General features: G+C 30.5%; 9 protein-coding genes across 9 annotated transcripts; 4 read left to right on the top strand and 5 right to left on the bottom strand.

Annotated features, from left to right (window-relative positions):
• Positions 1–2,465: 2,465 nt before the first annotated feature.
• LTE1 (mitotic regulator LTE1) lies at positions 2,466–3,266 on the top strand (the record flags this gene model as incomplete). Its single annotated transcript, XM_020189905.1, has 2 exons — positions 2,466–3,023; positions 3,087–3,266. Coding segments are annotated over 2 exons (738 nt in total), but the record flags the coding sequence as incomplete, so codon positions are not given.
• Positions 3,267–3,726: 460 nt separating this feature from the next.
• ASCRUDRAFT_74078 (uncharacterized protein) lies at positions 3,727–4,845 on the top strand. Its single transcript, XM_020192545.1, has one exon. It carries the CDS (start codon positions 3,810–3,812, stop codon positions 4,635–4,637), a length of 828 nt encoding a protein of 275 aa, XP_020050765.1. The 5' UTR covers positions 3,727–3,809; the 3' UTR covers positions 4,638–4,845.
• A 605-nt stretch (positions 4,846–5,450) lies between these two features.
• Positions 5,451–10,366, bottom strand: ASCRUDRAFT_6273 (glycosyltransferase family 91 protein; the record flags this gene model as incomplete). Its single annotated transcript, XM_020191306.1, has 3 exons — positions 5,451–7,455; positions 7,909–9,685; positions 10,264–10,366. 3 exons carry the CDS (start codon positions 10,364–10,366, stop codon positions 5,451–5,453), a joined length of 3,885 nt encoding a protein of 1,294 aa, XP_020050766.1.
• Positions 10,367–11,448: 1,082 nt separating this feature from the next.
• Positions 11,449–14,188, bottom strand: ASCRUDRAFT_74080 (glycosyltransferase family 91 protein). The gene has a single exon (XM_020192546.1). It carries the CDS (start codon positions 14,070–14,072, stop codon positions 11,883–11,885), a length of 2,190 nt encoding a protein of 729 aa, XP_020050767.1. The 5' UTR covers positions 14,073–14,188; the 3' UTR covers positions 11,449–11,882.
• Positions 14,189–14,719: 531 nt separating this feature from the next.
• Positions 14,720–16,499, bottom strand: ASCRUDRAFT_42563 (putative endodeoxyribonuclease; the record flags this gene model as incomplete). The annotated part of the gene is made up of 2 exons (XM_020191030.1): positions 14,720–15,569; positions 15,636–16,499. 2 exons carry the CDS (start codon positions 16,494–16,496, stop codon positions 15,216–15,218), a joined length of 1,215 nt encoding a protein of 404 aa, XP_020050768.1. The 3' UTR covers positions 14,720–15,215.
• Positions 16,500–16,804: 305 nt separating this feature from the next.
• Positions 16,805–19,076, bottom strand: ASCRUDRAFT_6275 (leucine-rich repeat domain-containing protein; the record flags this gene model as incomplete). Its single annotated transcript, XM_020191308.1, has 2 exons — positions 16,805–18,948; positions 19,046–19,076. The coding sequence occupies 2 exons, from the start codon at positions 19,074–19,076 to the stop codon at positions 16,805–16,807; spliced, it is 2,175 nt and encodes a 724-aa protein (XP_020050769.1).
• A 3,061-nt stretch (positions 19,077–22,137) lies between these two features.
• Positions 22,138–23,091, top strand: ASCRUDRAFT_29960 (fungal specific transcription factor domain-containing protein; the record flags this gene model as incomplete). Its single annotated transcript, XM_020190153.1, has 1 exon — positions 22,138–23,091. A coding segment is annotated over one exon (954 nt), but the record flags the coding sequence as incomplete, so codon positions are not given.
• A 943-nt stretch (positions 23,092–24,034) lies between these two features.
• SCP1 (Scp1p) lies at positions 24,035–25,067 on the bottom strand. Its single transcript, XM_020192547.1, has one exon. It carries the CDS (start codon positions 25,024–25,026, stop codon positions 24,352–24,354), a length of 675 nt encoding a protein of 224 aa, XP_020050771.1. The 5' UTR covers positions 25,027–25,067; the 3' UTR covers positions 24,035–24,351.
• A 531-nt stretch (positions 25,068–25,598) lies between these two features.
• On the top strand, positions 25,599–26,545 carry ASCRUDRAFT_6278 (uncharacterized protein; the record flags this gene model as incomplete). The annotated part of the gene is made up of 1 exon (XM_020191309.1): positions 25,599–26,545. A coding segment is annotated over one exon (947 nt), but the record flags the coding sequence as incomplete, so codon positions are not given.
• Positions 26,546–26,567: the final 22 nt, after the last annotated feature.

The following is a 26,567-nucleotide window of genomic DNA, read 5'->3' on the forward strand; positions in this document are numbered from 1 at the left end:
AAACTTTTTCCGTCAAGAGCAAAAAAAGTGTAAGTAGTGATGAAAGCCTAAATAATTTAGTGGAAAGTTTAATATCAATCAACAGAGATAGCTTACCAAGTGAAATAGATAGACATACATTGCCAGTAAGTATTATCGACTCAGTTTTAAGTTTGGATGAAAGCCAGAAATTTGGTCAAGATTATGGTAATTCTAGTCCTGAACGATCCATGAAAAAAGGATCATCTAATTCACGAACCACTGATTTTAAAATGGATATATTAAGTGCAAGAGTTGTGGATGAGCTAGATTTTATTCTCCAACTTCAAGAAGAAGTTAAGAAAAAGGGCATGAAAATTAGTTCTTTTGATTTTTCTAAAGATCATGCAAGTATTTCTGTTGTCAATAAATTCGCCAATCAAAATATCCATCAGAATATTGTTTTTAACTCACCTATTTCAACAAATAAAAATGATACAGTTGAGGAATACAATAACAGTTTAATAGAGTCTGAAAATCCTCTTGACAAAAGCAAAATAATAGATAATAATAATTCAAGGTTTATGAACGCAAGTTATCAATTAGAGACCCCTCATAGTAATAAAAATGAATTCATTTTAGATCTAGATCAAAAAATTGAAGAGGTTTTGGGTAGTTCAATACTTTCGCCTGTTGATTCCACTGAAGCAAAAGAAGAACATTTTAGAAACCCGGATAAACTTGATCTGCAATTAAATGAAATTGATAACAAAACCATAGAAAAACGTTTTTCGGATGGAGAAAATCAGGTATTGGCTTCAAGCACTAAGTTTCAAGATAATAGATTGTCAGATCGATTTACTGGAAATTTAAATAGTTTGAATCGTTGCTCTAGAATAAGTTATATTTCAAGTAAATCTTACTCTAGTTATTCAGATTCATCCGTCTATGGTGAAACAAGTGGAATACAATCTCACAATAATCGTGCCACAGATTTATTGAAGAAAAAACAAGGGATTAATGATTTAAGAACAGTAATGAGTCCCGATCAGGAATCTTCCTCTCAACCATTTCCTACTAGCTTTAATTATTCATTGAAAAATTACGCTATCCCAACTTCATCTAATTCAAAGTTGTCGGAAAATATCGATAATAAAACAATCAACATGGCTGATAGAGGTGATCAAAAAGATAACCAAGTTGATAAATCTACTGGAAATATTACAATAGAGAAATCAATGATTCTGAAGTCTTCTTGTTCTTCAAAATCCTCTTCCCCTACCGAAAATGTTTTACTTGGGAAAAGAATGAAATCACCTAATCAAAATTCAGTTTCTACTCAACAAAACTCTCAATTTTCTGAAGATTCTAGGTTTAATGCAAGTTTATCATCTGCTACTTCGAAATCGTATATATCATACAGTTCAGCTCTTTCAATTGAATCTAATTCAAATGATATTGCTAATCCAGAAAGAAATCTACTCAAAAAACGTGCAGCTTTCTCTGATTTGAAGTTTGATGTTCAAGGATTAAACCGAATGCAACTTAATTTTAATTCTAATTCTTCAAATGTCATCAAGACCTCTATTAGCCAGACTCCCACTAACAGTGGCACTCTTAAACATGAAAGCTTGGGTTATCATAACAATGATAGTGTAAATGAACTATCTGGGATTCCTCCTCCTACCAACGTTAACAGAAGCTTGATAAATTCTTCCAGTTTTTTTGATCAAACAAAAAGTATAATATCAGATTCATCATCAATTTTTTCTTCTGAATTGAGACCAGTTCTTGTCACATTAAAAACAAAGCCCACAATGGAAGAAAGGAATGAATTTCAGTTGAGATTGAACAAGTCGAAAGAAAACATTCTTAACTTGAAACAATCAAAAGAGATGTTAAAAGCATCAGATGATCTGGTTTTGAAGAAAAAGCACAACTTCTTTTCTCACAAAAAGTCACTATCCTCCGGATCTGTTAGTATTTACGAAACAGAAGGATGCGAGGCTCGTCCAATTTCTTCTCTTAGCGAGGCATTTCTTCCTCCTTTTGTTGGTGACCAAAAAGATATTGTTCAAAATTTAAAAGAAATCCCAGATGAACTTATCAGTGGAGACCCAGTAACTGCTGCTCTTCTTAAATTAAGAGGAAAGGATTCTCAAAAACCTAAGGAAAAACCTTTTTTGGAGAATGACGAAACTGATTCTACAATTGATGAAAGCAATATTACCACTGACAGTGCAGCTGATACTGAAATTTTAACAAGAAAAGTGGCAGAACTCAGTATTGCAGATCCAGTTGAGGACTCTTCATCCAAAGGTAATATATTCACCAATGTTCCTCAGGTTGTTCAAGATCTAAATAATCTTGCCGCTTTAACTGAATTGAATCCTGAGAAAATCGATTTTAATAATCCTGAAAACAATGTCATCGAAAGTATGCTTGAAAAACACTGTTTAAATGATGGTATTTTGTCTATTCAGGAAGTTCTATCCACAAAAAGACATTTATCTTTTATTTTAAGCTATGATTCGATTACATTAGCCAAACAGTTTACACTTATCGAAAAAGATGCATTATCCGAAGTTGATTGGAGAGAACTAATTGATTTACAGTGGTCTCAAGAACTAAAGCCAATCACAAGTTGGTTACAATTATTATTAAAGAAAAACGTTAGAGGAATTGATCTTGTTATTTCTAGGTTTAATTTAACTGTTAACTGGATTGTGTCAGAAATCCTTTTGACTAATGATGAAAAATACAGGCGAGACACGATTTCGAGATTTATTCATATTGCTAACAACTGTTTTAAACTACAAAATTACTCTACTTTAATGCAAATTGTTCTTGCGCTTACAACACCAAGAATTAAAGAGCTTTATTATACTTGGAACAAGATGGACGCTTCGGACATTTTTACATTGAGAACTTTGGAAACATTTGCTCATTCCGAAGGGAATTTTCTCAAACTAAGAAAGGAAATTGAAAGCATAATACCTTCAAAAGGTTGTATTCCCTTTTTTGGGCTATACCTTTCTGATTTAACATTTAATGCCAGTAAACCTGTTTTAATCTCAAGCAGAGACATTCGTGATGGCAAAGATTTATTTGCCAGTACTGAAATTGAGGAACCTCTTGATATAAGTGATGATGATACTCTAGTTAATTTGGAAAGGTTTACTTCTTCGTCTAAAATTGTTCGTAATTTTATTCAATGCATTCAGTGGTCTAAATTATATGACTTTGAACCTATTCCTGAAATTATATCAAAATGTGTTTATATAAAGTCATTAACCAAAGAAGAAATGGACTTGTGTTCCAAGTAGTGTTTTCCTTCTTTTGTTTTTATTTCTAATTTCTATTTCTTCAACATTCAAAGTTTTAATATTGTTTTTTATTATATATCTTCTTTCATCTTCTTTTGATCTTTTTTTAATTTTGTCTATTTTTTTTTGATTTTTATTTTCCTGTTTTCTATGTTCAATTTTAATTGTGTTTAGTGTTTTTTTTGATTTTTTTGATTTTTTTGATTTTCCATTTCATTCAAAATTTTTTCTGTTTTTTCTGTTTTTATTGTTTTTATATATTTTTTGGTGTATTTTAGAAGAGAATTTGCATTTAGTAACAGCAGTTTGATTGATTTCTTTTTAATAATTTTTCGTGGTTCAATTAAAAAGTTTAGATAGGTTTAAATATATGTAATTATTTGCATAGCACTATCGTAGGGTAAACTTTGATTTTTCTGGTGATTTGAATAACTTCTTCTTCAATTGGGTGATTGATGAGAGTTTGAAGCAACAAAAGTATCTTGAAGAGGTGTAATTGTAATATCCATATCTGCTATATCTGCTATGTTTGTGTCTAAAAGATCATTCTTGGTGCATTCCAAACCAGCGTTTATCCCCCAGCTCATACTAAACAACTATAGAAATCAGCTACATTTTCACAATTCCAGCTATCTCAGGTCGAAGTATGATCCTCAAAATATACTAGAAGAAGACTTCGATCCCTTGCCTAAATCAAGTGCTTATAAGAGACCTGATGAAACAATAACAGTGAGATCAGTTATCTCTGGGATGCCAAAGAGGCTAGATCCCAAATACAGAGTTGGTTATTCTCCATTATACATTGGTCCAGATTCTAAATACATTGCAGCCTCAAAGAGATTTTCTATCACTTTTTCGATTCTTGGAATATATTTATCTTGGTTGATTGATTCTTCACTATATTTCTCAAAGGATATTTCAGTGATATCTTCATTAATCGCAATTTTGCCCTTACCCATATTGAACTACTATTTTTCATCGTATGTTACTAGAGTCTTTAGAGTTTACGATAAATCAAAGGGCCCTGTTCAAAAATTTGAAGATTTAGTGAATGATGAAAAATTAGTATTGGAAAAAATCAATTGGAGTGGGAAAAAGACTTTCAACAATTTAGTTCACTTGGAAAACTTGAAGATTTTAAATGCAAGAAGTGGTTGGGTTTCATGGGAGTATACTGATCCTGAGTCTAATATAAAGCAATATTACTATGTTGCAGACGATATTGGTGGGATTAAAATGGATAGAATTTGGGGAATAATTGAAAATAACTCCAATATTGATAATGGCAGATTTATGGATAACTCCATCATTTTAAATCAGAAGGACAATAATAGTAGGGATAACGGAAATTGAAGAGAATAACTATATTTCAGATAAATTTCTTTTACTATTTTTGAAGTCATCCTTCCATTTCACTAACTCAGAATGAATAGATAAATCCACATGTATTTAGTATATAATTTTCACATCAATATATCTTATTGTTTTCCATTCCTATAAATCTACAAATGTCAATTTCTAAAAATGACATCAAGTACAGTTTCATAAATTTGGAATCTCAGAGACTATTTTGAAAGTTCCCAACAGAACTTTTTAATTAATACTTTTTTTTTCATAAAATAAAGAACTCTTCCAAGACTAAAAATTGGGCAGCACTTTCATTTCGAGAATACCATTTTCGAAAATACCATTTCCGAAAGACTATTAAACAACTTTCCAAGCTTAGTTTCCGTAAAAGGTGTTTGTGATTTCGAAAAGGTGTTTGAGCTTGTTCATGATTGCTTGAAGTTCTTCGGTGCGTTTGTGTTGTCTTCGAACGTCGAAATAGGACATTCTTTAGGCCTGGCCTCTATTTTGTGTTGGCACGTGTAGAAATAACATTTTTAGTTTTGAACTCTAAACTTTAATTTTTCAATGAATGTTTCTTTTTTAAAGGTCTTTCTTTTTAAACTGGATGATTCCTGTTTGTAAGGGTTTGTTATAAGAACATATTCAATCATCAGTCATTGTGTTAAATATAGTCAATACAAACATACCAAATTATATTTAGCATTAAATAAAGTACATAATTCCTATAGAAAAGCTTCCAATAAAGAATAAAAAAATTAAACAAAGAAAAACTTGATAAAATATGAAATAAGATAAAAAAAAATATACTGAAATCAATCAGATTGTAACATTAGAGAACATGGTATAATTGAAATTAGATGAGTGGTTCCTGGCATAGTTAACACAATATTTATAGGAAGATTTAAGTGCACATTGAACAAGAAAGAAGTCATCAACGAGACTTTTAGTATTTCTCAAATATCGGACTGGATTGGTAATATCCTCATGTTTACCATCAATTGACTCTTTATCCTTCTTTTTTTGAAAGAAATCTAGTTTTAAAATATATCTTAATAACCCCTTAATATGAATAACCATTGTATTGTAATCTGCTTCAGATAATGTCATTCCCATATAATCCATTTCATTATTATCTTCATCAATATCCCAAAATGCAATACTATTAGGAATGAATGCATTCATCAATCCGTCGCAGGACAAACTGCTTTGATTGGTGTTCCAATTGAGAATATTAATATCAAAATCAATACTACTACTTATAGAATTGATTTCGAATACCTCTGCTTTTTTCTTGTTTTTTGAACTAACCATAATTTGCAATGATGGTCTATAAGTTTTAAATCCACATCCACATTTTTTAATATTAGACCTTGGAAATCCAATCCATATATTATAATTTTTAAATATTTCTAAATCCAAATTCAGATTATAATTTCTCATTAATGCAGCATTTCTGTCACCTAAATTATTCTCCTCATTATATATCATTTCATTGACTTTTGAGATAAATTTTTTAGGCAATTCAATTAGATTTGTACCACCTCTCATAAATGATTTTTCTAATGTTTTTCTTTTACTATCATATTTACCATCAAAAACAGATCTGCATTTACCATTATCTAAATTGCATTTGATGATTTTAAATGGTTCAATTGAATAAACAAAATATACTAACCCATTTGAAAATTTAAAATTTTTATGTCTTTTAGTTGTAGTTGAAATTTTGGCGTCTGGTGATTCTATATCAACTCTAATGGTGTTAATTTCACCAGTTTTAAAAAAGGGTGACCAGTTTTTCTCAGTTCTCTTAAGTCTTGCATCGACTTTTCTTAAAACGATTAGCTTATCTTGAAATGGTAAAAATACATGAATTAATCGTCGATTTCCATGTTCTTTATCAGTTAATAAGTTAAATATTATCATCGGTTCTTCATAAATAACTTCTTTGACTAATTTATCCTGATAATAGAATTGATAGCGAGTTTTTTTTAATATAACTCTTGGATCTTCTGGTCCAAAAAATCTATAGTATCCAGATTTTTTCTTTAAAACATCCATGTTAAAATAAAACAAGATGGAATCAAAAATTGAAGGAGCATTCACATAATAAACTTGGTCAGTAAATGGACCATATTTAAAATATTTTAACTCACTGATTTCCTTCCAATTTTTATCGTATAGGTTCAATGCCAAAAAACTTTCAGTTGGTCCTCCTCTATCAGTAGGAGTAAATACCACTCGACTAGCCATAAAATATAAATTTTGCTGATTTAACCAGACTGAACTACCAGCAAATTGATACCAGTGATTATTGATTAATGTTTGCTCATCTTCTGGGATTGGTATGTTTTTGCGAGTAAATGAGTCGTTTAATATTAGTGAGTAGTCTGTTAATAAAATCTGTTCTCGAAATAGTTTTAAATGAGAATTTGATAGTATTAATTTTGGATCATTTGACACCTGTATACTATCTTTGAATAAATAGGTATTGCAGTTTTCTATTTCAACGTCTCTGCCAAATTTTGTGTATTTTTCAAGATAATAATCAAACTTCCATTCAAAATTAAATGATGGTCTTGTGTAGATGGTAAGTTCATAAGGATTGTATTTTAATTGATTTTTCAAAAAAGGGGATATTGGTGAGTATTGATGTACTTTGTAATCGTTGTTGATGGATAAAAAGGGCTTATCATCATCTATTGTGACATGAATACTATTTCTATTGTCGTTGAAATACGAAGTGAACAATGAGGACAAGAAAACATTGATGAAAATAAGAATGAAAATAACAACAATAAGCCTTCTATTAAGCTTTAAAAGCCTCAAAAGATAGATTTTGATCTCTTGCATTGCAATATATGATGCGAAAACATTAATAGACAACTAAAACTGGAAAAAAAATTCAATAAAGCTACGTTCCAGTTATCATTATTTTAAAGAAAAAAACTACCAAAGAAAAGAGATGAAAATTCTGAAGGATTATATTTTGCTTCATATCAATAAAGAAAATGCCGGAAAGACGAAGGGCTTATGAATTCTAAGGGTAAAACCTGTGCTAACCTAAAAATATAAATATACACCCGCTCTACAAGGATAAACCTCTTACACAACTCACTCACGACGAGAAGCTGCTTCACGAAAGACATATTAACGAGAGACTCCTCCATGGGATGCTCCATACTCTCGGCAGTATTGTTTTGAGTCCTCAGTAGCCAACTGAACAAGAAGAGTGCTGTCAACCTGGTTGTTCTGGCTGTCCTGTTCAGTGTGCGACTTCTGAAAAAACTCCATCTCCAAGAGGTAGTTGAGCAATCCTCTCACATGAATCACTATGTTGTTGATGTCTGCTTCAGAGAGAATAATTGACATGTAGTCTTTGTAGTCATTGCCTCCGTAGTAGCCATTTTCCACAATCTCTTTGATATCCCAATAGGCAATACTGTTGGGTATTAAAACACTTTGGTGGGCGTCGCAAGAAAGTTTTCCTGGCCCATCCCAGTTCAAAACATCAAGATTGAAGTCGATGCTGCTAGAGATCAATTCAATTTGATAATTGGAGCTACCTTTCAAGCTTGTTATGGCCATCATTGATGGTCTATATGTAACAGCTCCACACCCACATTTATTAAGATGAGACCTTGGAAACCCAACCCATACATTATAATTTTGTAAGGTGGTTTTGATATCATTTTTGGTTTCCTTTATCCTCTCAATACTTGCATAGAATTTATCTGGTAATTTCAATAAAGGAGTCCCTCCTCTCATGTTTCCAATATCAAAATCTGATGCCTTTTTATTGTCTTTCATATTTCTTTCTTCTATTGATTCAGGTCTTTGGGGGATTTTATATTCGTATTCGCAAATTCCATCATCCAAGCTGCACTTAAGAACAGAAAGTGAATCGATTGAGTAAATAAAATGAATATAACCATTTGTGTATTTATAATCAAAATCAAAATCAAAAGTTGTTTGGTTCTGATTTTTATTGTTTTCAAATTCTTTGATGATGTTAATGTCATCAACTTGAATTTTTATGATATTTTTAAAATCATCATTGAAAAACGGCTCCCAATTTTTTTCTTTAATTCTTGGGGTTTCATTTTTGATTCTGAATATGACCTTTTTATCCTGAAATGGTAAATAGGCATGCATTAACCTTTTGTATTTGAAAGCTTTATCCGTCATCATATTGAATATAACAATTGGTTCTTCATATATAACAGATTTGACAAATTTCTCTTTATGATAAAATTGATAGTGGTTTGTTTTAATCAAAATTCTTGGATCTTCTGGACCATAATATCTATCCTTACGATTATTTGATTTTTTAAAATATGTATCAGGAACTATTCCAAGTGTTGGAAAGTTAATCATTTTGTTATTATCGGTATTAGGTCCATATTTGAAGTTAATGGATTTCTCAATATGGTTGAAATTTTTATCAAGTAACAGAAATCCTAAATAGCTCATAAATGGATCATTCTTTGCATGAACTTTAGAATAAATCACTCTAGTAACCATGAAATTATAGCCAATTGATTTTAAATAAATTGAACCACCACCATACTCGTACCAATTTTGTTCAAGGATTTCCTCTTCTGAAGTTAATGGTTTGTCATTGAATGTGTCAGCAATTTTTTTGTAATTGTCCATTAAATAATCTCGATAAAATTTAAGATATTTCGGAAAAATTGTAAGCTTAGGATAAGAAACTTCTATATCTTCATGTAGCTTGAAAATCTCTTTAAAATTTACATTTTCCTCTAGAGCAGAATATGGTTTATAATAACTAATAATTTGAGATGAATTATATAAAGCATTTATTGCCGAATCAGATATTGGTGAAAAACCTGGTGTGTTGTTATCACTATAATAGGAAGTACCATCAAAAAAATTATAAGAACTTATAATTTTAGATATTTGGATCCTTTTGTCATTTGCTGGATAGAAATGAAGAATTATAGTAAGTGGAATAACTAATGCAATGCAAATGGAAAGATATCTATATTTTGGGAGTCTGAATTTGGGAAAATTCAAACTCATCAACCTGTCTAGAAAGAAAACTGAGATAGCTTTAATTTTCTGCATCGTCTTGTCTTCTATAATGATAAAACTACCTTCTTGTTATCATTTTCCAGCTCAAATGTCTCTCTGAGTATTTATGGAAAGCAACAAAAGTGCACCAACTTTGTTCAACAGGCCTCGTTTTCTTTTTTGATCCAAAAGTGTCCTGATTCGAACCGAGAATGTTGTTTTGACAGGTCTTAACGAAGCCGTGACTCCGTATTCACGTAATACAGAACTGAGAGAAACGTGTCTGATCGGATTATACGACTTTGATCGAACGGAATTTGTCGGTTTTCAATCTTTTTTCCTGTTTATGGAACAAACAAGAATCAAACAAGAATCAAATAAAAAAGGCTTGAGGTAAGACTGGGGTAATTCATTTCTGGGCATTTCAGAATAATCGATCAATGTGCTTAGTTCCTAAAACCTACGAGATCATAAGACAATTTTGATAGAACATGAGAAAAACGCTATTTACCTTGTCTCAAGATTTGTCTTCTTTGAAAACAAAAGTTTTAGGACTCTGCTTGGAAATTTCAATTACGACAAACCAGATCCTTACGATCTGTATAATGATCTATATGATCACCTAGAATTTCACTGGCAATATCAAGTGCTAATAAGCCTGAGATGATTTCCAAAAGTCCTGAAAGTACTTTAGACATGAGAATGGCTTAAAAAGACATCGTGATACCCATCGTTGATAATCTGCAACTCTGTTTCTCCAAATTCTCTTAATTTTTAGCTGGCCTTTATGATCTTCAGTCAAATTTAGATTTCAATCAGCAGAAAAATACTTTGAATTTAGTGATTATCTTTTCTAAATACAAAACCTCTATTATCAACAGGAAAAAATAGTCTCTACAATAATCTTGTTTTTTATTAAGTTGTGTTGAGATTGTTATAGCCCTTTTTTCACGTATATCTTTGGTTAAATTTAGTATTTGATTGGGCTAAATCCTGTTTCTGTTAAGTAAATATAAAGGCACTTTTCAATTAATTTTTAAACACAAGCTACCTAGAAGAAATAGGATGCAAAATACAGCCTTCATTCATTTCAAAAACTAGAATTCTTTAAGTTGGTGCAAAACAATTTACCCGCGTAAAAAAAGGTCCTAGAAACGCTTCCTAAAACAGTTTATCTTCATGTCCTAAAAATAGACTCCAAAAGGAACAAAAACGGCTAATTCAGTGGTTGACCAGGAAAAGAGCCACTTTTCACCAGAGAAAGAGATATGCAGGGTTTCAGCCAAACAAAAAAATCACGTCACGTGACCACTATGGAAATGGAATCAATAATCATTGCATGTGACTAATCAATAATCATTGCATGTGACTAATTAATAATCAATGGATTATTTTTTAGTCTTTTGAGCTAAAAGACGAATCCGAATCACGTTTTAATCTGACTGCACATGACTTGTGTGGCTGAAACCCATTATGCAGTTTGACAACTGCAATATATTCTGATTTTGATTTATCTTGTAACTTCACTAAATCAGGGAAAAGTCACGTTTGAAAGGTCCATTTCACTGATCAACTGTCGTTATCTTGCGCCAAATCAGGACTCTTTTACGGATGCTGTATCCGAAAAGAGCATTTCAAACTGTTGAAATCTATGTTTGGAGCAGTTTTATTTATTATTGTAACATAACATTTTCTTGTTTGAAATGTTCAAATCTTTTCAGATTTATTTTTATCAATGTTGAACAAATAATCAGCTTTCTTTTATTTCAAAGTTTTCCTCTTTCATTCCAAAAGATATCAAAATAGGACAAACCCAACTTAAATCAGATATATCCCAAGTGGTTCGAACAATATTTGCCCATTCACTTGAATCGTTTGAGCAAATCAGTGCTCTCAGTTTTTTATCGTAAATTCTATTGAATCTTCTTATTGATCTCTGGGTTTAGTAATGCCATTACTAATACTAATAATCATTAAATAATTATTAAATAATTGCTAAATAATTTCCAAATTGTTGGAAAGGCACTAGAAACAAACCACGAACTTTCTATCCGGTTTAAACAGCAAAATATTAGTTTATTTCATTAGCAAATTCTATGTAGTCTACTAAAGTACAAATAAAAAAAATTGGTCTATAGAAAGATTCATTAGCACTTTATAAAATTTTGGTTGAAAAAAAATTGATGATAGGTTTAGTCACAATAGTTACTGGAATTACATTTTACAAATTTGTCCAGCAGATTTTAACAAGCAAGTCGTCAATCTTGAATTATTTATAACTTTAAAGATTGATTTCTTTTCTTCTTTAGATACAAAAAAGTCTTCATCACCATATTCATGATAATCGTTTTCATGATTCTTGAAAAAATCAAAATTTAAAATATATGGCAATACTCCATTCAAATGGACGACTTTTGTATTGTAGTTATCATCACTAATTATTAATCCCATATAATCTTTACTGTTTGATTCATCAATTTCCCAATAGGCAATATTTTCAATTTTGACGCTTTTTTGCAAATCAAAATTGAAATCTATGGTGTCACTTATAAGTTCAATATTGTAATTATAATTGCTATTGTCATCACTATCACTATTTGAATTCTCTGAATTTTTTAAATTTGATAATAAAACCAATGAAGGTTTATAAGTAATTTGGCTACAAGCAGCATCACGGATTTCAGAGTTAACAAAACCCAACCAGATATTATAGCTGGTTAATCTCTTTTGATATCTCTGGGTTTTATTCTTATTGTTTAAAAAGGATTGTGGAAAAGAGGCTGGAGAAATAAAATCTACTATTTTACTATTATTATTGAAGTTTAGAAATTGCAACATTCTAGTTTTTTTTGACAAGGCAACTAGCTTGTCACCTTTGAAATGATCGTTATCAATTGATTTAATGGGTTTTTCAATCGCACAAACACCAGTATCTAAACTGCATTGTAAGGTTTTTAAAGGGTTAGCTGAATAAACTAAATTGACAATACCATTTTTGAATTCAAATTCATAATCGTCATCAAAGTTTTCAATGTTATCATAATCATTAAGATCAATTCTGATTTTATTTTTCAGGCTATCTTTAAAAAATGGTTGAAAAGTGTGGTCAATTTTAATTTGATGGGGTATATTCAAGGGAATTAATTTATCTTGAAAGGGTAAATAGCAATAAAGAATTCTTTTCAAGATAGGTTCATTGAATTTATTAGTATTGGGATTGTCACTGTAATGGCTATCACTATTGCTGTAGGATTCTGAGCTTTTTCTAGATATTAAATCAATTTCAGATAACATGTTGAATAAAATGATTGGTTCTTCGTACTCAACTGATTTAATAGGTTGCTTTTGATTATTGTAAAATTGGTAGGTGATAGTTTTTTTGATCATTTTGGCGTCTTTTGGCCCGTAACCACTATCATAAATACTGTTGGAGATATTATAATAAAATTGGAAATCAAAGAAAGATGGGAAAGAAGGATAAGAGATATTTTGGTAAGAATTGGGACCATATCTAAAATCGAAATAATTACGATTGGTATTGTCAGTATTACCGATATCGTCATTATCATTATCATTATCAATTTCAATTTGATTTGGATTGCTATTATAACTATTTATGATATTGAATTGGTTATTTAAAAACTGGTAGGTGATTAGGTTGAAAGTTGGAGTTGATATATCAGAGTGTTGTGAATACATTAAATCAGAGATTGTGAAATGCATGTTATAATCTTTAAGCCAAATTGAATTTAAACTTGAGTAGAACCAATTTTTTTGTAAAATTTCATCATTACCATGAAGATTGATATCGTCAAACAAGTAAAATAAGTCTGTATTTGATATAAGAGATTTATAATATTTTTTATATTTGTACGAATCAATAGGGATATCTAGAGGATCTGTTGAGAAAATATCATATTGTTTTGCGAAGATATCGCAATCAAAATTGTCATCATTTGAAGGCATCAACTCATTTTTTTTGAGAGGACTAAGGGTATTCAAATCCTTGGTGGCAGTTTTGATTAGTTGACTTATTTGATGAAAATTTAAATTGTGGAGAGATTTAACCGATTGGGGTTTATAAAAAGATTTTAATGTAATTTTTTTAAGATTAATTTTATTATTTAAAGATTGAGGTATTGGAGTAGAAGAGAAGTTATTGCTGTTATTATTTTGATCATTATTGTTATTCTGGTTGAGCACTATGTTAAAAATATGATCAAATCTGAAGGATTCAGTTATTGAGATTTTTTTGGTTGAGAAGCTTTTTCTATGAAAATTGGAATTAAAATAGCTGATTAAAGATACATCATTAGCCGAAGAATCCACCATATAATTGTTCAACTGGTAAAAGAGAGAAAAAGAAAAAAGTGATATAAGAAGATAAGTGAGAGCTTTTCTCATTGAAAATGAGATATTCAACATTGTTGAGGTAGTACTAGTATGATTATAGGATAGTTATTAAAAAAACAGATAAAACAAGCCAGGATATAAGTAAGATGAAAAAGTGATAGATATTTAAGTGGAAGAATAAAACAAATTGAGAGAAAAAAAGGAAAAATGAATCCAATTTATGAAGTTTTTTAACAATTATTTTTCCTTGGAAAAATAATTACTGTAAGTTTTTAACTCTAATAACATTTCTTTATCTATTTCTGTTTTGAAGAGCGACCCATCCTAAAGTAATTCCGGATAGCAAAGCTTAACAAAAAAGAGTAATTTGAGCATGCTAAGCTAAACTAAGTTTCGGTTGGAAAAGCTTGAATTGGCACGGCATATTATACTTCGGCCTTACATCTCAAGACCGGGGCACGCATATATTGCTTATTTTGACTCCAGCTCCGATTTGACCTGGTGTACTCCACATTCTGGAAGAGTAGCTATTATTGGGGTGCTATGGGGGGAGAGCGCCAGACAGTTGGGTCTATAGGTTTTGTTTTCCAATGAGTCTCTAAACAGTAGTTGGTGCACTTACATGAGCCAAATTTCTATCCACTCTTGGTGAAAACGCGATTCTTTGCCCTTTCTAAAAACAAAAACAAAGTAGTTGTGTGGAATATTCACTTCCTGCTAAAACAGGTTCTGCAGAAAACATGCACTTCCACGCAGAGATAATCATTTCATTATTTCTCTGCGCTAGTATCATGCATGTTTCTGCATGACCCAAAACAGCAACAACTCGAAATGTGCCTAGTCTAAAAGATTCAGTGGGCCAATCACAACGCAGCATCGCCCACACCGTTCCCAAGGCCTAAGCCCATGTGCACCAGAATCCTGATTTCCACCACAACTTTAGTGGAACCGGCATTTTGCGCCAGATAGACAATACAAACTTCACCTTCAATCAGCACAGAGACTGCTTTTTTGGGCAACGCATTACAAAATTCAGCTCTTCATGAGAATGGCTGAAGCCAAACAGCTGCTTGTTATTTGACTGAATGGAAACAAAATACTCGCGAGTTGGATCCTCGAGCGCAGATTAGCAGTGGAATCAGAGAAGGGGTGCTGTGGTTGCTGAAACACCAGCAAGACAGCTTTTTTTGGCAGTTAATCTATTGGGAAACTCCTTGCCTGTGCTAAGAGTTCCCCTTTCGCAGCCAGGTTACTTTCCAAATAACGGTTCCAGTTTTGGCTCAAATGCTCAATGCATAGATCTCTTTTTAGACATTTGATTTTGCAAATTTGGTCAACAACTTTAAGCAAATCTCGATAATGGTCTCTGTCCTTATTGCAGTCGTAGTATCGATCCACCAGAAAGTCTGTTTCAATCAAGAGGTTGTCTATGGGAATTTCTTGAATAACATTTTCCATCAAAAAGTTTCCATTTTTAATGCTCATATTATTGCTAATGTTAATAATATTAGAAAACGAGAAAAACACATCAATTTTTGAATTTTGATCCTCCCCATCATAAATGTTTGCATCTTTGATTTTATTTTTTTTTCTATTTTTATTCACTAATTTAACAAAACTTAACCACTGTTTGATTTGATCTTTCGATCCGGTATATGAATGGAGACAAATTGATTTGATCGATTTCAATTTATTTTCAGAATAAAAGCTCCTGATCAACTCAAGTATCACTCCGTGACTCTTCACCGAATGTACTGAAATTGGTAGTTTTAACTCATTTGCAAATTCTAATTGTCTGTTAAATATCCTGATTTGATGTTTCATATCCACTTTGAAATTTGATAACAATCTATTATTGCTCCCATCTTTATCATTATTCTTGATTTGTTTATAATCAAACTCTTTGGGATTACCTAAAAACCCATTTAATGGAATTCTAAACAATTTGTCCAATCCGATTTCTCCACAAATCATATACTTATTCAAGCTCAGGTCCTCCACCAACAACGCATCAACTTTTCTTTTCAACTCATTTAAATATCTCTCGATATAAATAGGTTTTGGTAAATAATCTTGTATCATCCTCAAATTATCATCAAAATCTAATGATGTATTTGATAACTTTAGTATTTTCTTATAATGTAGTAATTTATAATTTTGATTATCATCACCATTTATATTGCTTTCTCTATTTTCTTCATCATCGTCAAAACTAAATAAATGGCAATACCATGGGTGGATTCCAATCGATGGTATAATAACTTGTCTATTCATGTTTTTATTCAATTTGTCACCCAACTCAATCACCAATTTTGAATCAAACTGATTTGTTGACATTAATCCTAGTTCACTAACCACATCCTCATTATTGACTTCGCTATTCTTTAAATCTTCAAAAATAACATCGCAAAGAACATTAATATCAATACTAAAACAATTGGGTGACAAATGACAATGTGCATCATATAACTTCATTTTTAAAAAATTATATATTCTTACAAAAAATTCTTATTGGTTCTAGTAATGATTAAATATCTAACCAAGGCAACTAAAAATTGATTTGCAAACTCCAATCGGAAATCAGTCACCGGTTCGATTCTCTCAAAAATCAATAACTTAGTTTTAATAACAATTACGAAAATATGTATAAAAGTCGAAAAAAAAACCCAACTTCACCCTCTCATCAAAACCAACAAACGCAACTTAATATGTTGCACTAATTTTTGTTGCGCCAAACACCAAATTTAATAAAAAAAGAATACTGTTATACAAACTGTAATCATCTAAATATTATTTATTTTTTTGACAGTCAAAAGCTCTCTAGCATTTTCAATAGTTTGAGCAAACGCACTATAATCGTAAATAATCAATTGATAACTATTATTGTTCGACAAATCACGGATTTTGATTGTAGCTTGGGAACTATCTTTCAGATTTAACTGAAGGAATAAATTCAGCATTTTAATTTCAGGAAATACTTTTTTTAAACTATATTTCTCAAGCAGAAATGAAACCACAACTAAACAATTTAAAAACACTAGCACTAATATAGGCTCTTTTATTGTGAAAAATTTACTCGCTTTTTTAGCGTAAAATATACTTAGTAAACCAAAATCTTTATTTCTGTTAAGATAAGAATGGAAAAACATATTTTCTAACATTGATAATACTTCATCATTTTCGTAAAGTGAATAAACCCTATCAATTTCTATACAAAGATTTTTCATTTTCCTAGCAATGATTTCGAATTTGGTTTCAAGTTCAGGTTCAGAATTTTCAGAATATTTCTTGTTCATTTTGTTCAATGATTGAATTTGGGAGATATTTCTATTAATCGAATAAAATTGTTGACTAGACATAAAATTAAAATTCTTTAAGGTTATAATTTTTTTCTTTTCTAAATTATTTTTCCAACAATCAAATTTTTGACAAACCTGTGGACCAAATTGATTTATTGTCCTCATAAACCGAAGGAACACATTCACTTTGACATAGTGATAAAGAAAATTCTTCCAAGCATTTTCAGCATTTTTAATATAGTAATCAAATACATCCAACAATTTTTCGTCTTCAATAATTATTCCTTGTTTAATTAATAATTTGACTAAAGGAATTGCTAGATCCTGTTCATGGACCCTAGCAATATACTCAAATGATTTAAAATATTGCTCATAGAAATTTCGTTGAGAATATGGTTTAACAATATCCGGATCCTGTTTGAGAAAATCTTTTCCGGCTGATAACATTAATGTACAATATCTTGCGAATTGAACTTGATTTTGGATTAAAGTAAATATATGTTTTTGCTCCTCTATATTTTCAATTCCAAAGTTATATAAAAAATGGATATGTGGTTTCGAAAAATTGAACCAATTATTTCTAAGAATTTTTATCAATTTTACAGATTTATATTTACTGTCATCCTTTAAAACATTTGATAATTCTATTATTCTGTCAGTGTCAGGACTTTCAAAAAGTACTTTGCTTAGTATATCATGATCTTGTATTATTGAAGTTAATTCAGTCAAAAAGGTTTTACTCACAAAGGCGATTGATTCCAATCGATCGGTGTCAGAAAGGAAATTATCAGAGATTTTAAATTTTTGCAATTTTTTTAATGCGAATAATTCATCCAAGTTGTGCGTAAATTCGATTTGATTTGATGATAAATCCAATTCTTCAATATAAGAAATCATTGATATATTTTCAACATTTTCAAGTAAATTTCCGGACAAATTGAATATCCGAAGGTTTTTCAATGTATTTAGATTCTCCAATTTTGAAATTTTGTTATTTGATAAATTTAAATTTTCTAAATTAACAAGAGAAGATATTTTTTCTATTTTTAGAATTTTATTGTTGCTAAGATTAAGTGTTTGTAAGTTTTTAAGCAGTACTAAATTTTCAATTTTTTCTATTGAATTGCTTCTCAAATTGAGGGTTTCTAAATTATCCAATAAAAAAAATTCTGAAATCAATAGCAAATTGTTATCAGATAAGGTGAGTTTTTTCAAAAAATAAAAGTCTTTGAAATTATACTTTAAGAATGAATTAAAACTGGGATTGGAATTTTTGAATGAGAGAGAGGTTAAACGATTTAACTCTGCAGAGTGTTCCCCAATGAAACAAAGAAGTGCACTATTAGAAATGGTTTTTTGGAAAAGTATTTTATCTAAATATTTTAGTAATTGAAAATGGCTTCGAGTTGTAAAATCAAGCTTAATGGTTTGATGAGTTAATCTAAACCGATTAAAGTGTTCATTGATTGAAAAATTGACATATAAATGATCACCACTAATCAAGTCGAGGACACTTAAAGTTTTCAAGTTATCCAATTTAATATCTAGCGGATTGAATCTCTTTAAAGAATCAAAAAAACTAAATGTAGAAACAATTTCTATGTTTTGAGAATATTTTTTGACATTGTCTTCAAAAAGAGCAAAAGGGTGCAAATTTAAGACCAAAGCTCCGGGTTTATAGCGATCTTGAAAGTAATTGTAATACTTGCCTTGAATGATTCTTACTTGAACAGATCAATATAGTATTCTTTTGCATTGTTCAGACCAAAGAGCATGAGATAACGAAAATAAAAAGATCTTGTCTAATGGAAGATATTCGAGAATACCTAAGATAGTTGAACAAAAGAAGGATTGTTGTGCAAGTGCAGAAAGAAGAGGCTGTTTCAAATTCATGAAAGATGGATTGATAATATATGTGATAAAAAGAAAGAAAGCTAAATCATCTTATTAAATAGTACTTAAATTCAGTAAAAATAGGCAGTAATTCCCATTTTTTTATCTAGTCACAACCAAAGATTTGTTGCGAAGCAGTCGGATGTCTACATTTCGCACCTGTCTGTCCCTTGGTATCTGCTACCGGTATGCTCGAAAGTGTATTAACTCGTAACGAACGGCCGGAAATCGGTTATCGAAGGTCACAACACCAGAATTAGATAATCAGAAAAAGTGTGTGAGATGACTAAGCATATTACTTATAATGCACGTGAGTACCACACAAGTGGTTTCGGGTGCACAGTCCACAGGTGTGGATGCGCGTCTTTTTTAGGCGACAGCGCAACTTCCTGATCGGGTTGTCGATAACCAGCAGGGGAATCGAAGCTCAACAGGCAGCGAAATCTCAATATGGTGCAAAAGAACCTGCTCTAGAGTTGCAAATCTGTCTCACTGTTTAAGAGCTGACTGAAATGTTAAATGGAACCCAGGTTTCATCATGGTCAATTGCACAATTAGAGACCTTTTTCATCAAAATCCACTGGTTATCCAGCTGGTCTTCGTGCTGCTAACCCAGTGTTTGCAACATTCAAGGTCCAGCTTTTCAATCCACCCACTATCTCTAATCTTTTTAATTAGTAATACTGATTTCTAAGAGAATTCTGGTGTTTTGTTATTTTTCTGCTGTTTTTGGTGTTCTTGATCTAAGCTTTTGGGTTTGCTTACTGAAAATCTGTAAATAATAGTGGTTAGTTTAAATCTATTTTTCAATACAAGTGAAAAAAAACTGAGATAAGAAAAAAACAGTTCCCCTGAAATAAAATATAACTAATCACTATCAATACCTGTCAACTAAAACTGCAAACAACTCCCTGTTTTTGCTATAGATTACTCCACCAATTATGTTTACTACTTTTGATTTCAAATCAAATGAAGTTGAAGAAGTTAAAATAAAGGATTTTGAAAAGTTATCTACTGATCCAGATTTGTATAATAAAAAAAATAAAAATTCCTATAATACAAAAAAATATAAAAGGACTACTTTTATAAAATCCTTGGAAAGGTCAAAAGGTGGTTGCTTTGAATGCAAAAGAAAAAAGAAAAAATGTAATGAAGGAAAGCCAATTTGTGCTTTATGTTTAAAAAGTTCTACAAAATGTCTTTACCCCCCTAGACCACTTACTGAGAAATCAAATATTACTAAAATCAAAAATCAAAAAATACAAAAGTGTTCTGATAGAAATTCCCAAACTCAGTTTATGACCAAGGACATGTTTCTTTCAAATTCTTCCAACATAACAAACAACTCTCCTCATCTACAACCTTTGGTTTCTAATATTTCAAAAGAAAACATTATTTCGGTTCCCAAATATACTAATAATACAATCACAGAATTACTTGAAAGCACACAGAAAGATTATTCAAAAGAAAATGTTAACCATGTTCAAACTATTAATATGGTTGATAAAAACAATAATATTCAACTGATAAATGAAATAAATACTTATATAAGAAACAATATAGATAATCAGATAGAAACTGATAATATTAATATGAATTCGGCTTCAATTTCAAACCAATTGATTTTTCCGGATCCAATCCAACATGACAATTTCATTCCACAAATTAGATGTTTTTCAAATTGTGTATCCAATTTTCATTTTAATTCAAATTCAAATCCCACTTTTGATTTTAATTCCAGTTCTAATTCCAGTATCAAAGAAACTAATTCTGTCCATGATTATGATTTTAATTCCAGTGTTAATATAAATTTCAATTCTATCTTTGATAATGAATTTAACAATTATTGCCCAAATCCTAATATAAAAAATATAAGCAATAACAACGATTTTTTATTTCGGGTTTTTAATTATAATAATGACAACATTGTCAATTCCCCTACAGAGTTTTTTTGTAATAATTTTGCAAAAACTAATGAAAACAACACTTCCACATGTACAACATCAGACACTTCTGCATCTATTAGATCAATTTCCTCTGATATTGATTCCATTTCTTTGTGTTCTCCTAATTTAGACCTAGTATCTGTTTTGAAAAAACTGAATAAGGCTCCAATGAATTTTAAATCGTATTATGTCGCTTCTTCTTTGAAGTGTAAATGTGGTTTTCTTCAACAAATGATTACTTTTTGTAATATCAATGATGCAAAAATCTTAAAAAGAATCAAGGTTATACAAAAACAACAGCCAAAACAAGACCATCATGACCATACTTATAATTATAATCATAGTTATGAATTTTCTCATTTTCTAAATTCTAACCACTTTGGTTCAAGCTCGATGAGTACTAATGTTGATTTGTTACCTGAAATATCACTGTCAGATATGAAAGTCGCTCCTGCACCAATAAAAGAAGATGAGTATCCTCTTTATGACCAGTTGTCATATTTTCAAGATTTAAATTCTTTGCTACCTGATGATGAGGGAAAGTTATTTTTTGAGTTTTATGTGGCCGATCTCTCTAAAATCTTGCCTGTAATTGATCCCCACTTCAGCTACTATCACACTGTATTTATAGAGATTGCTTTAAACTATAAAAGTAATATAGAGAACTTGGCAATACTCTATGCGATCACTTCTTGGGGTGGGTGCTTTTATAACAGATTTAAAAATGGAAAGTATAGGGATTATCGCAATAATTTTAAAACTGTTGAGAGTTTAACAAACCTCAATATAAATGATTCTTTTGTTCATCAAAAGAATATATCCAGCCAAGAGGATTCAAGGATTGATTTTAGCAATATAAAAAGTTTTTTTTCTAATTTAGATTGTTACTCTATTCAAGATGAGTTTGATTACAATAGAACCGATAAAATAATAAAAAACTATTATCATAAAAGTTTGCAGGTTGTTATCAGATCAAAAATAAATATTTTTACGGCTTTAGTAATAAAGCTAGGAATTGAAATTTCAACAGGAAACATTAAGCCTAATTCATGGAGAAGAGTATTAGAAAACATGGTTTCAATAATTACAGAAGTAGGGGGGTTAGAAGAATTTATTAACTTGGATAATTCAAATGAAATAACAATGAGATTGATATTAAATTTTATTTACCACGATATATTAAGCAGCTGGTCTGTTGAACATGGAACATATTTTGAAATTGAAAAATATCAGTCGATTTATGACAAGGATACGTGTATTGATAGTTTGCAAGGTTGTAATAAAAACTTATATATTCTAGTTGGTGAAATTAACAATTTAGCATTGGCTTTAAGAAAATTTGAAAAATCTATTCAAAATGAGATTGAGATTGATAATTTATGCAAAGGTTCGATTGATTTTTACAGGGGATCTTGGGATGATCATTTAAGTGTTGAGTTTTACGAAAATCTAAATGTCAAAATTAAAGTTTTAAAAGAAAGAATTGACAAACAGAAACCACAACCTCAAGCTTTAAAGTATCTCAATTCAAAGGAAGAAATAGAGGCTCATTTGACTTCGTTTAAAGTTTTTCAATTAGTCTTAAAATTATTAATTTTCACTTCTCTTAATAAACTTCCTCCTGAATCATTTGAGATTCAAATGATAATTTTAAAGATCTTGCCACTTTTAGATATTTTGATTGGGTCTCAAGTTGAAAGTAGATTAAGTTTTATATTGTTAATAACGGGAATTAACTTAGTTAGTATGAAACATAAAGAAAAACTTCTTAAGCAGATTAGAAGATTGCAAGGAACATATTATATTGAAGGATTAAAACGGGTTTTAGAATTGATTAGAGAAATTTGGAAAGAAAATTCTAACGGTAATTGTAATATTCAGTGGTTTGAAGTAGCAACGAAACTTGGGTGGGAAATAAATATTGGGTGCTAAGTCGATCTTTTTGAAAATTGAATTTTTGCATTTGATTTCAAGGATAATTATTAATTGGTTTAAATAATTCAATAATTTATCTTGACAATAGCAGTATAATTTGGAAAAAAAAACAAGAAGTAATCTTTTTTGTTCATAATATCATTTAGTCTTTGATAGACTGTAAGTTACGGTGTATAATATTATATCAATTCTATTTTTTTTCGACGACACTCGGAGTCTAATAATGTGTGCTAACTTAAGAGTCTTTCAGTGTGATACATACCGCTTTCTGCATTTCAAAAGCCGTAACATTGAAAGCTTAATATTGTTTTTGACTATGTTCGATTATATTGTTTTTGTTCTCTTGAAAATAAATAGCAGGTTTAGAAGCCAGTTCAAGAAATACTTTCGTAAAAAGCTATCAAACTATACTATTCAACAAAGGAAAAAATGTCATCATATTAAACTAAATCAACCCACAGAGAAGATTTTGCCCAAAAACAATTGGAGAGTGGAATAGTCAAGTGTAAGTATTCGTTTTCTTCATAAATTCCCTTATTTATCAATAGATTTTTATATTTTAAAATAATCTTTAAGTCGGCTCAATTTAAGTATTTTACATTCTTTAAAACCCAACTTCATAGTTTTATATTTGGGGCTAACAATAAAACATTTTGATAATCTCTTACGATTGATAAATATGCGATGTTTTTTAAACTTAAGCTAGAAAAGATTTATTATGTTAAATAACAAAAACACTTTCTTTGTGTTTAATCCAAAACGCATAGAAAAATCACATTTTAAAACAAAATTGATATTAAAACGAGAGAAATTAATTGAATTATGAGGAATTTTAATGTTTTATTTTTTTTTTTTGAAATACAGAGTTCATCAGCTATTGAAAATAATCTTTTATGTATGGGTTAATAAGTGATACCATTTTTTCAAAAGGCTGAATTAGTTGTGATTTATTTTTATTTTTTATTTTTTATTTTTTATTTTTTATTTTGTGATGATTTTAATTAATTAGATAATGATATTGAGTACATAGTTTAATCTTGGTGCAATTATATTTAGTTTTTTTATTCAAATGAGGAATAAGAAAAATTTACCAGAAAATTTTCTTGGATGAGTGACTAAGAGGAGTGTATAAAAGGCACAGATGAAATTGCATTCTCGAAAGAAGGATGGTGTAAAATAGTTTCTATTTATAATTGTTTATTGATATAATACCTAAAGTAAAAAAGAAAAAGAAAACAAGAAAAAAATCTATATCAATCAATTTTTTTTATTATTGCCTCTGATTATATTTCTATCGCCCCCTAAAAGGATACTTTCAGTGTTTTGGTTAGCACCATTCATATAGCCGTACTCAAAAGTACTCCAACTATTACTGTTGTTGATATTCTTCAAATATTTTGGTTTTTTGGGTATTGAAGGAGGAATTCTCTTTTCAGCTAATTTTGGACCAATTATTGTAATACTAGGATTTAATTTGTTTGAATATCTACTTAATGAAATTAAGGTAGTGTAAATCTGAGCAGGATCCTTTTTTTCAAATAAATCAACAGTAGAAAATAGTTCATCTTGAGGCACACCAATCTTTTTGCAGGATTTAAGAAAAAAATCTATATTCTCCATTTGGATAAATGGCATGTTAGATTTTCTAAATTTTATCTTAATTTCGTTTTTGTTTGTATTTCTAGTGATTGTATTGATCAATGAGCATAAAATTATGCCATCTCTTAGCAAGTCAATTAAATCGTGGTCCAAGTTGTAATTGGACAATATGGGATCGTTTTGTAGGAGGTTTGTTATCCAGGTTTTGATTTCAAGAATCTTTGAACTGTCATATTTGGCAGCTCTCTGGTTTCTCAAATCGTCGTCGAGAGATGTGACATCGGGCTTGAGACCGTAGACAGGGGTGTATGAGAAGGTTTTGTTAGGAAGCATTAAACAGAAAGCAGGAGAAGCACAGGAAGGAAGAAACAGAAGAAGCAGAAGAAGCAAACAAGAAATGTTTGGAAAGGGGATTTTCCTCACGCACCTCTCACACGTCTATCACGCACTCCTCACGTACTTCTTCACGCGACCCTCACGCGTCTTTCACGCGATTGACGGAACTTTGCTCATCGTCGGGTTTTTTATCTTTAGCATTTTGTATTTGGACATTTAACACATTCTACTCAAATTGTCAGTTATAAACACTCTTCTCACAGCTGTTACTGAACAACCACTATTGGGAATTGGGCTGATTGATACTTGGTACAATTGCCAGCACTTCCACACCAGATTATCCTGCTCGTTGCAATAACCAGGTTTCCACAAGACTCACACTGGACATTGGTTATTAATCCTTATTATTCGTATTCAACATTGCTTGGAAATTGATAGAGAGTGATTAGAGAATCTTATATTCCCTCCTCTTATTTGCTTTCATTATATAATTACTAGTCCTCTCGTTCACCCTATTTTTCCTGTTTGTTTTCTTATCTTTCTGCTTTGTGTTTTTTGTCTTTTTGCCAATGGATAAAATGATGAAAGGCCTAAAACAAAGAGTCCTATCAAGGACCAGATCACATTCAGATTCTAAATCTTCTTCATTAAGGAAAAAAGATAAGGATAGAGAAAAAGACAAGGAGAAAGACAAGGACAGAGATAAAGAGAAGGATAAGGATAAAGACAAAGAAAAAGAGAAAGAGAAAGACAATAACCATAACGATAACCATGTTCACGCCCATAGCAATAATAACCATAAAGATAATGCCTCCTCAAATGGTTCAAATAAAGAATCTAAACATCTTCCAAGGAAATCATCAAAACCTCATAAACTCATTAGGAAATCCATGCTTTCAGATAGTTCCTCCTCAGAATCGCATAAAAAACAGCTATTATCCCTATCAAACTCTTCATCAAACTCTGCTCATAACTCAAGCAATAATACTACCTCCAATATATCAAACAACTCGAAACCAAAATTAAAATCAAAACTAAGGTCAAAGTCAAAATCTTCTTCATCTTCCTCTTCAAATAATATATCTTCTCAAATCCAATCAAAACTGACGCTAGCAACGAGTGCAAATACAACTCCAAAATTAGATGATCCAAAGACTTCTTTATCTTTTATCAATAAAAACTCAACCTCAAATATCTTGTCCCAACATTCATCAATTCTAAATTCAAACTCAGACTCTAATTCAAATAATATTCATGATAATCCAAACAAAAATAGTATTGACAATAACAATGACAATAGCAGTGATAATAGCAGCAACAGCCATTTACAAATACCTTCTTCATTCAATTGCCTTGGTTTAAACTCTGCCCCATTAAACTCCTCATCTTCTATTATTCCAAGATCCTCTCATTCCTTTGATGGTTTACCAATTTCGGGAAATGCTGATATTGATCTAATAAAGACCCCTCAAAGACACTCATCTTCAAGATTCGAACCAACTTCAAAAAAACAAACGTTTGAACCATTACCAAGCTTC

The sequence above is a fragment of the Ascoidea rubescens genome (assembly GCF_001661345.1).
Source record: "Ascoidea rubescens DSM 1968 unplaced genomic scaffold ASCRUscaffold_1, whole genome shotgun sequence".
Classification (NCBI taxonomy): Eukaryota; Fungi; Ascomycota; class Saccharomycetes; order Ascoideales; family Ascoideaceae; genus Ascoidea; species Ascoidea rubescens.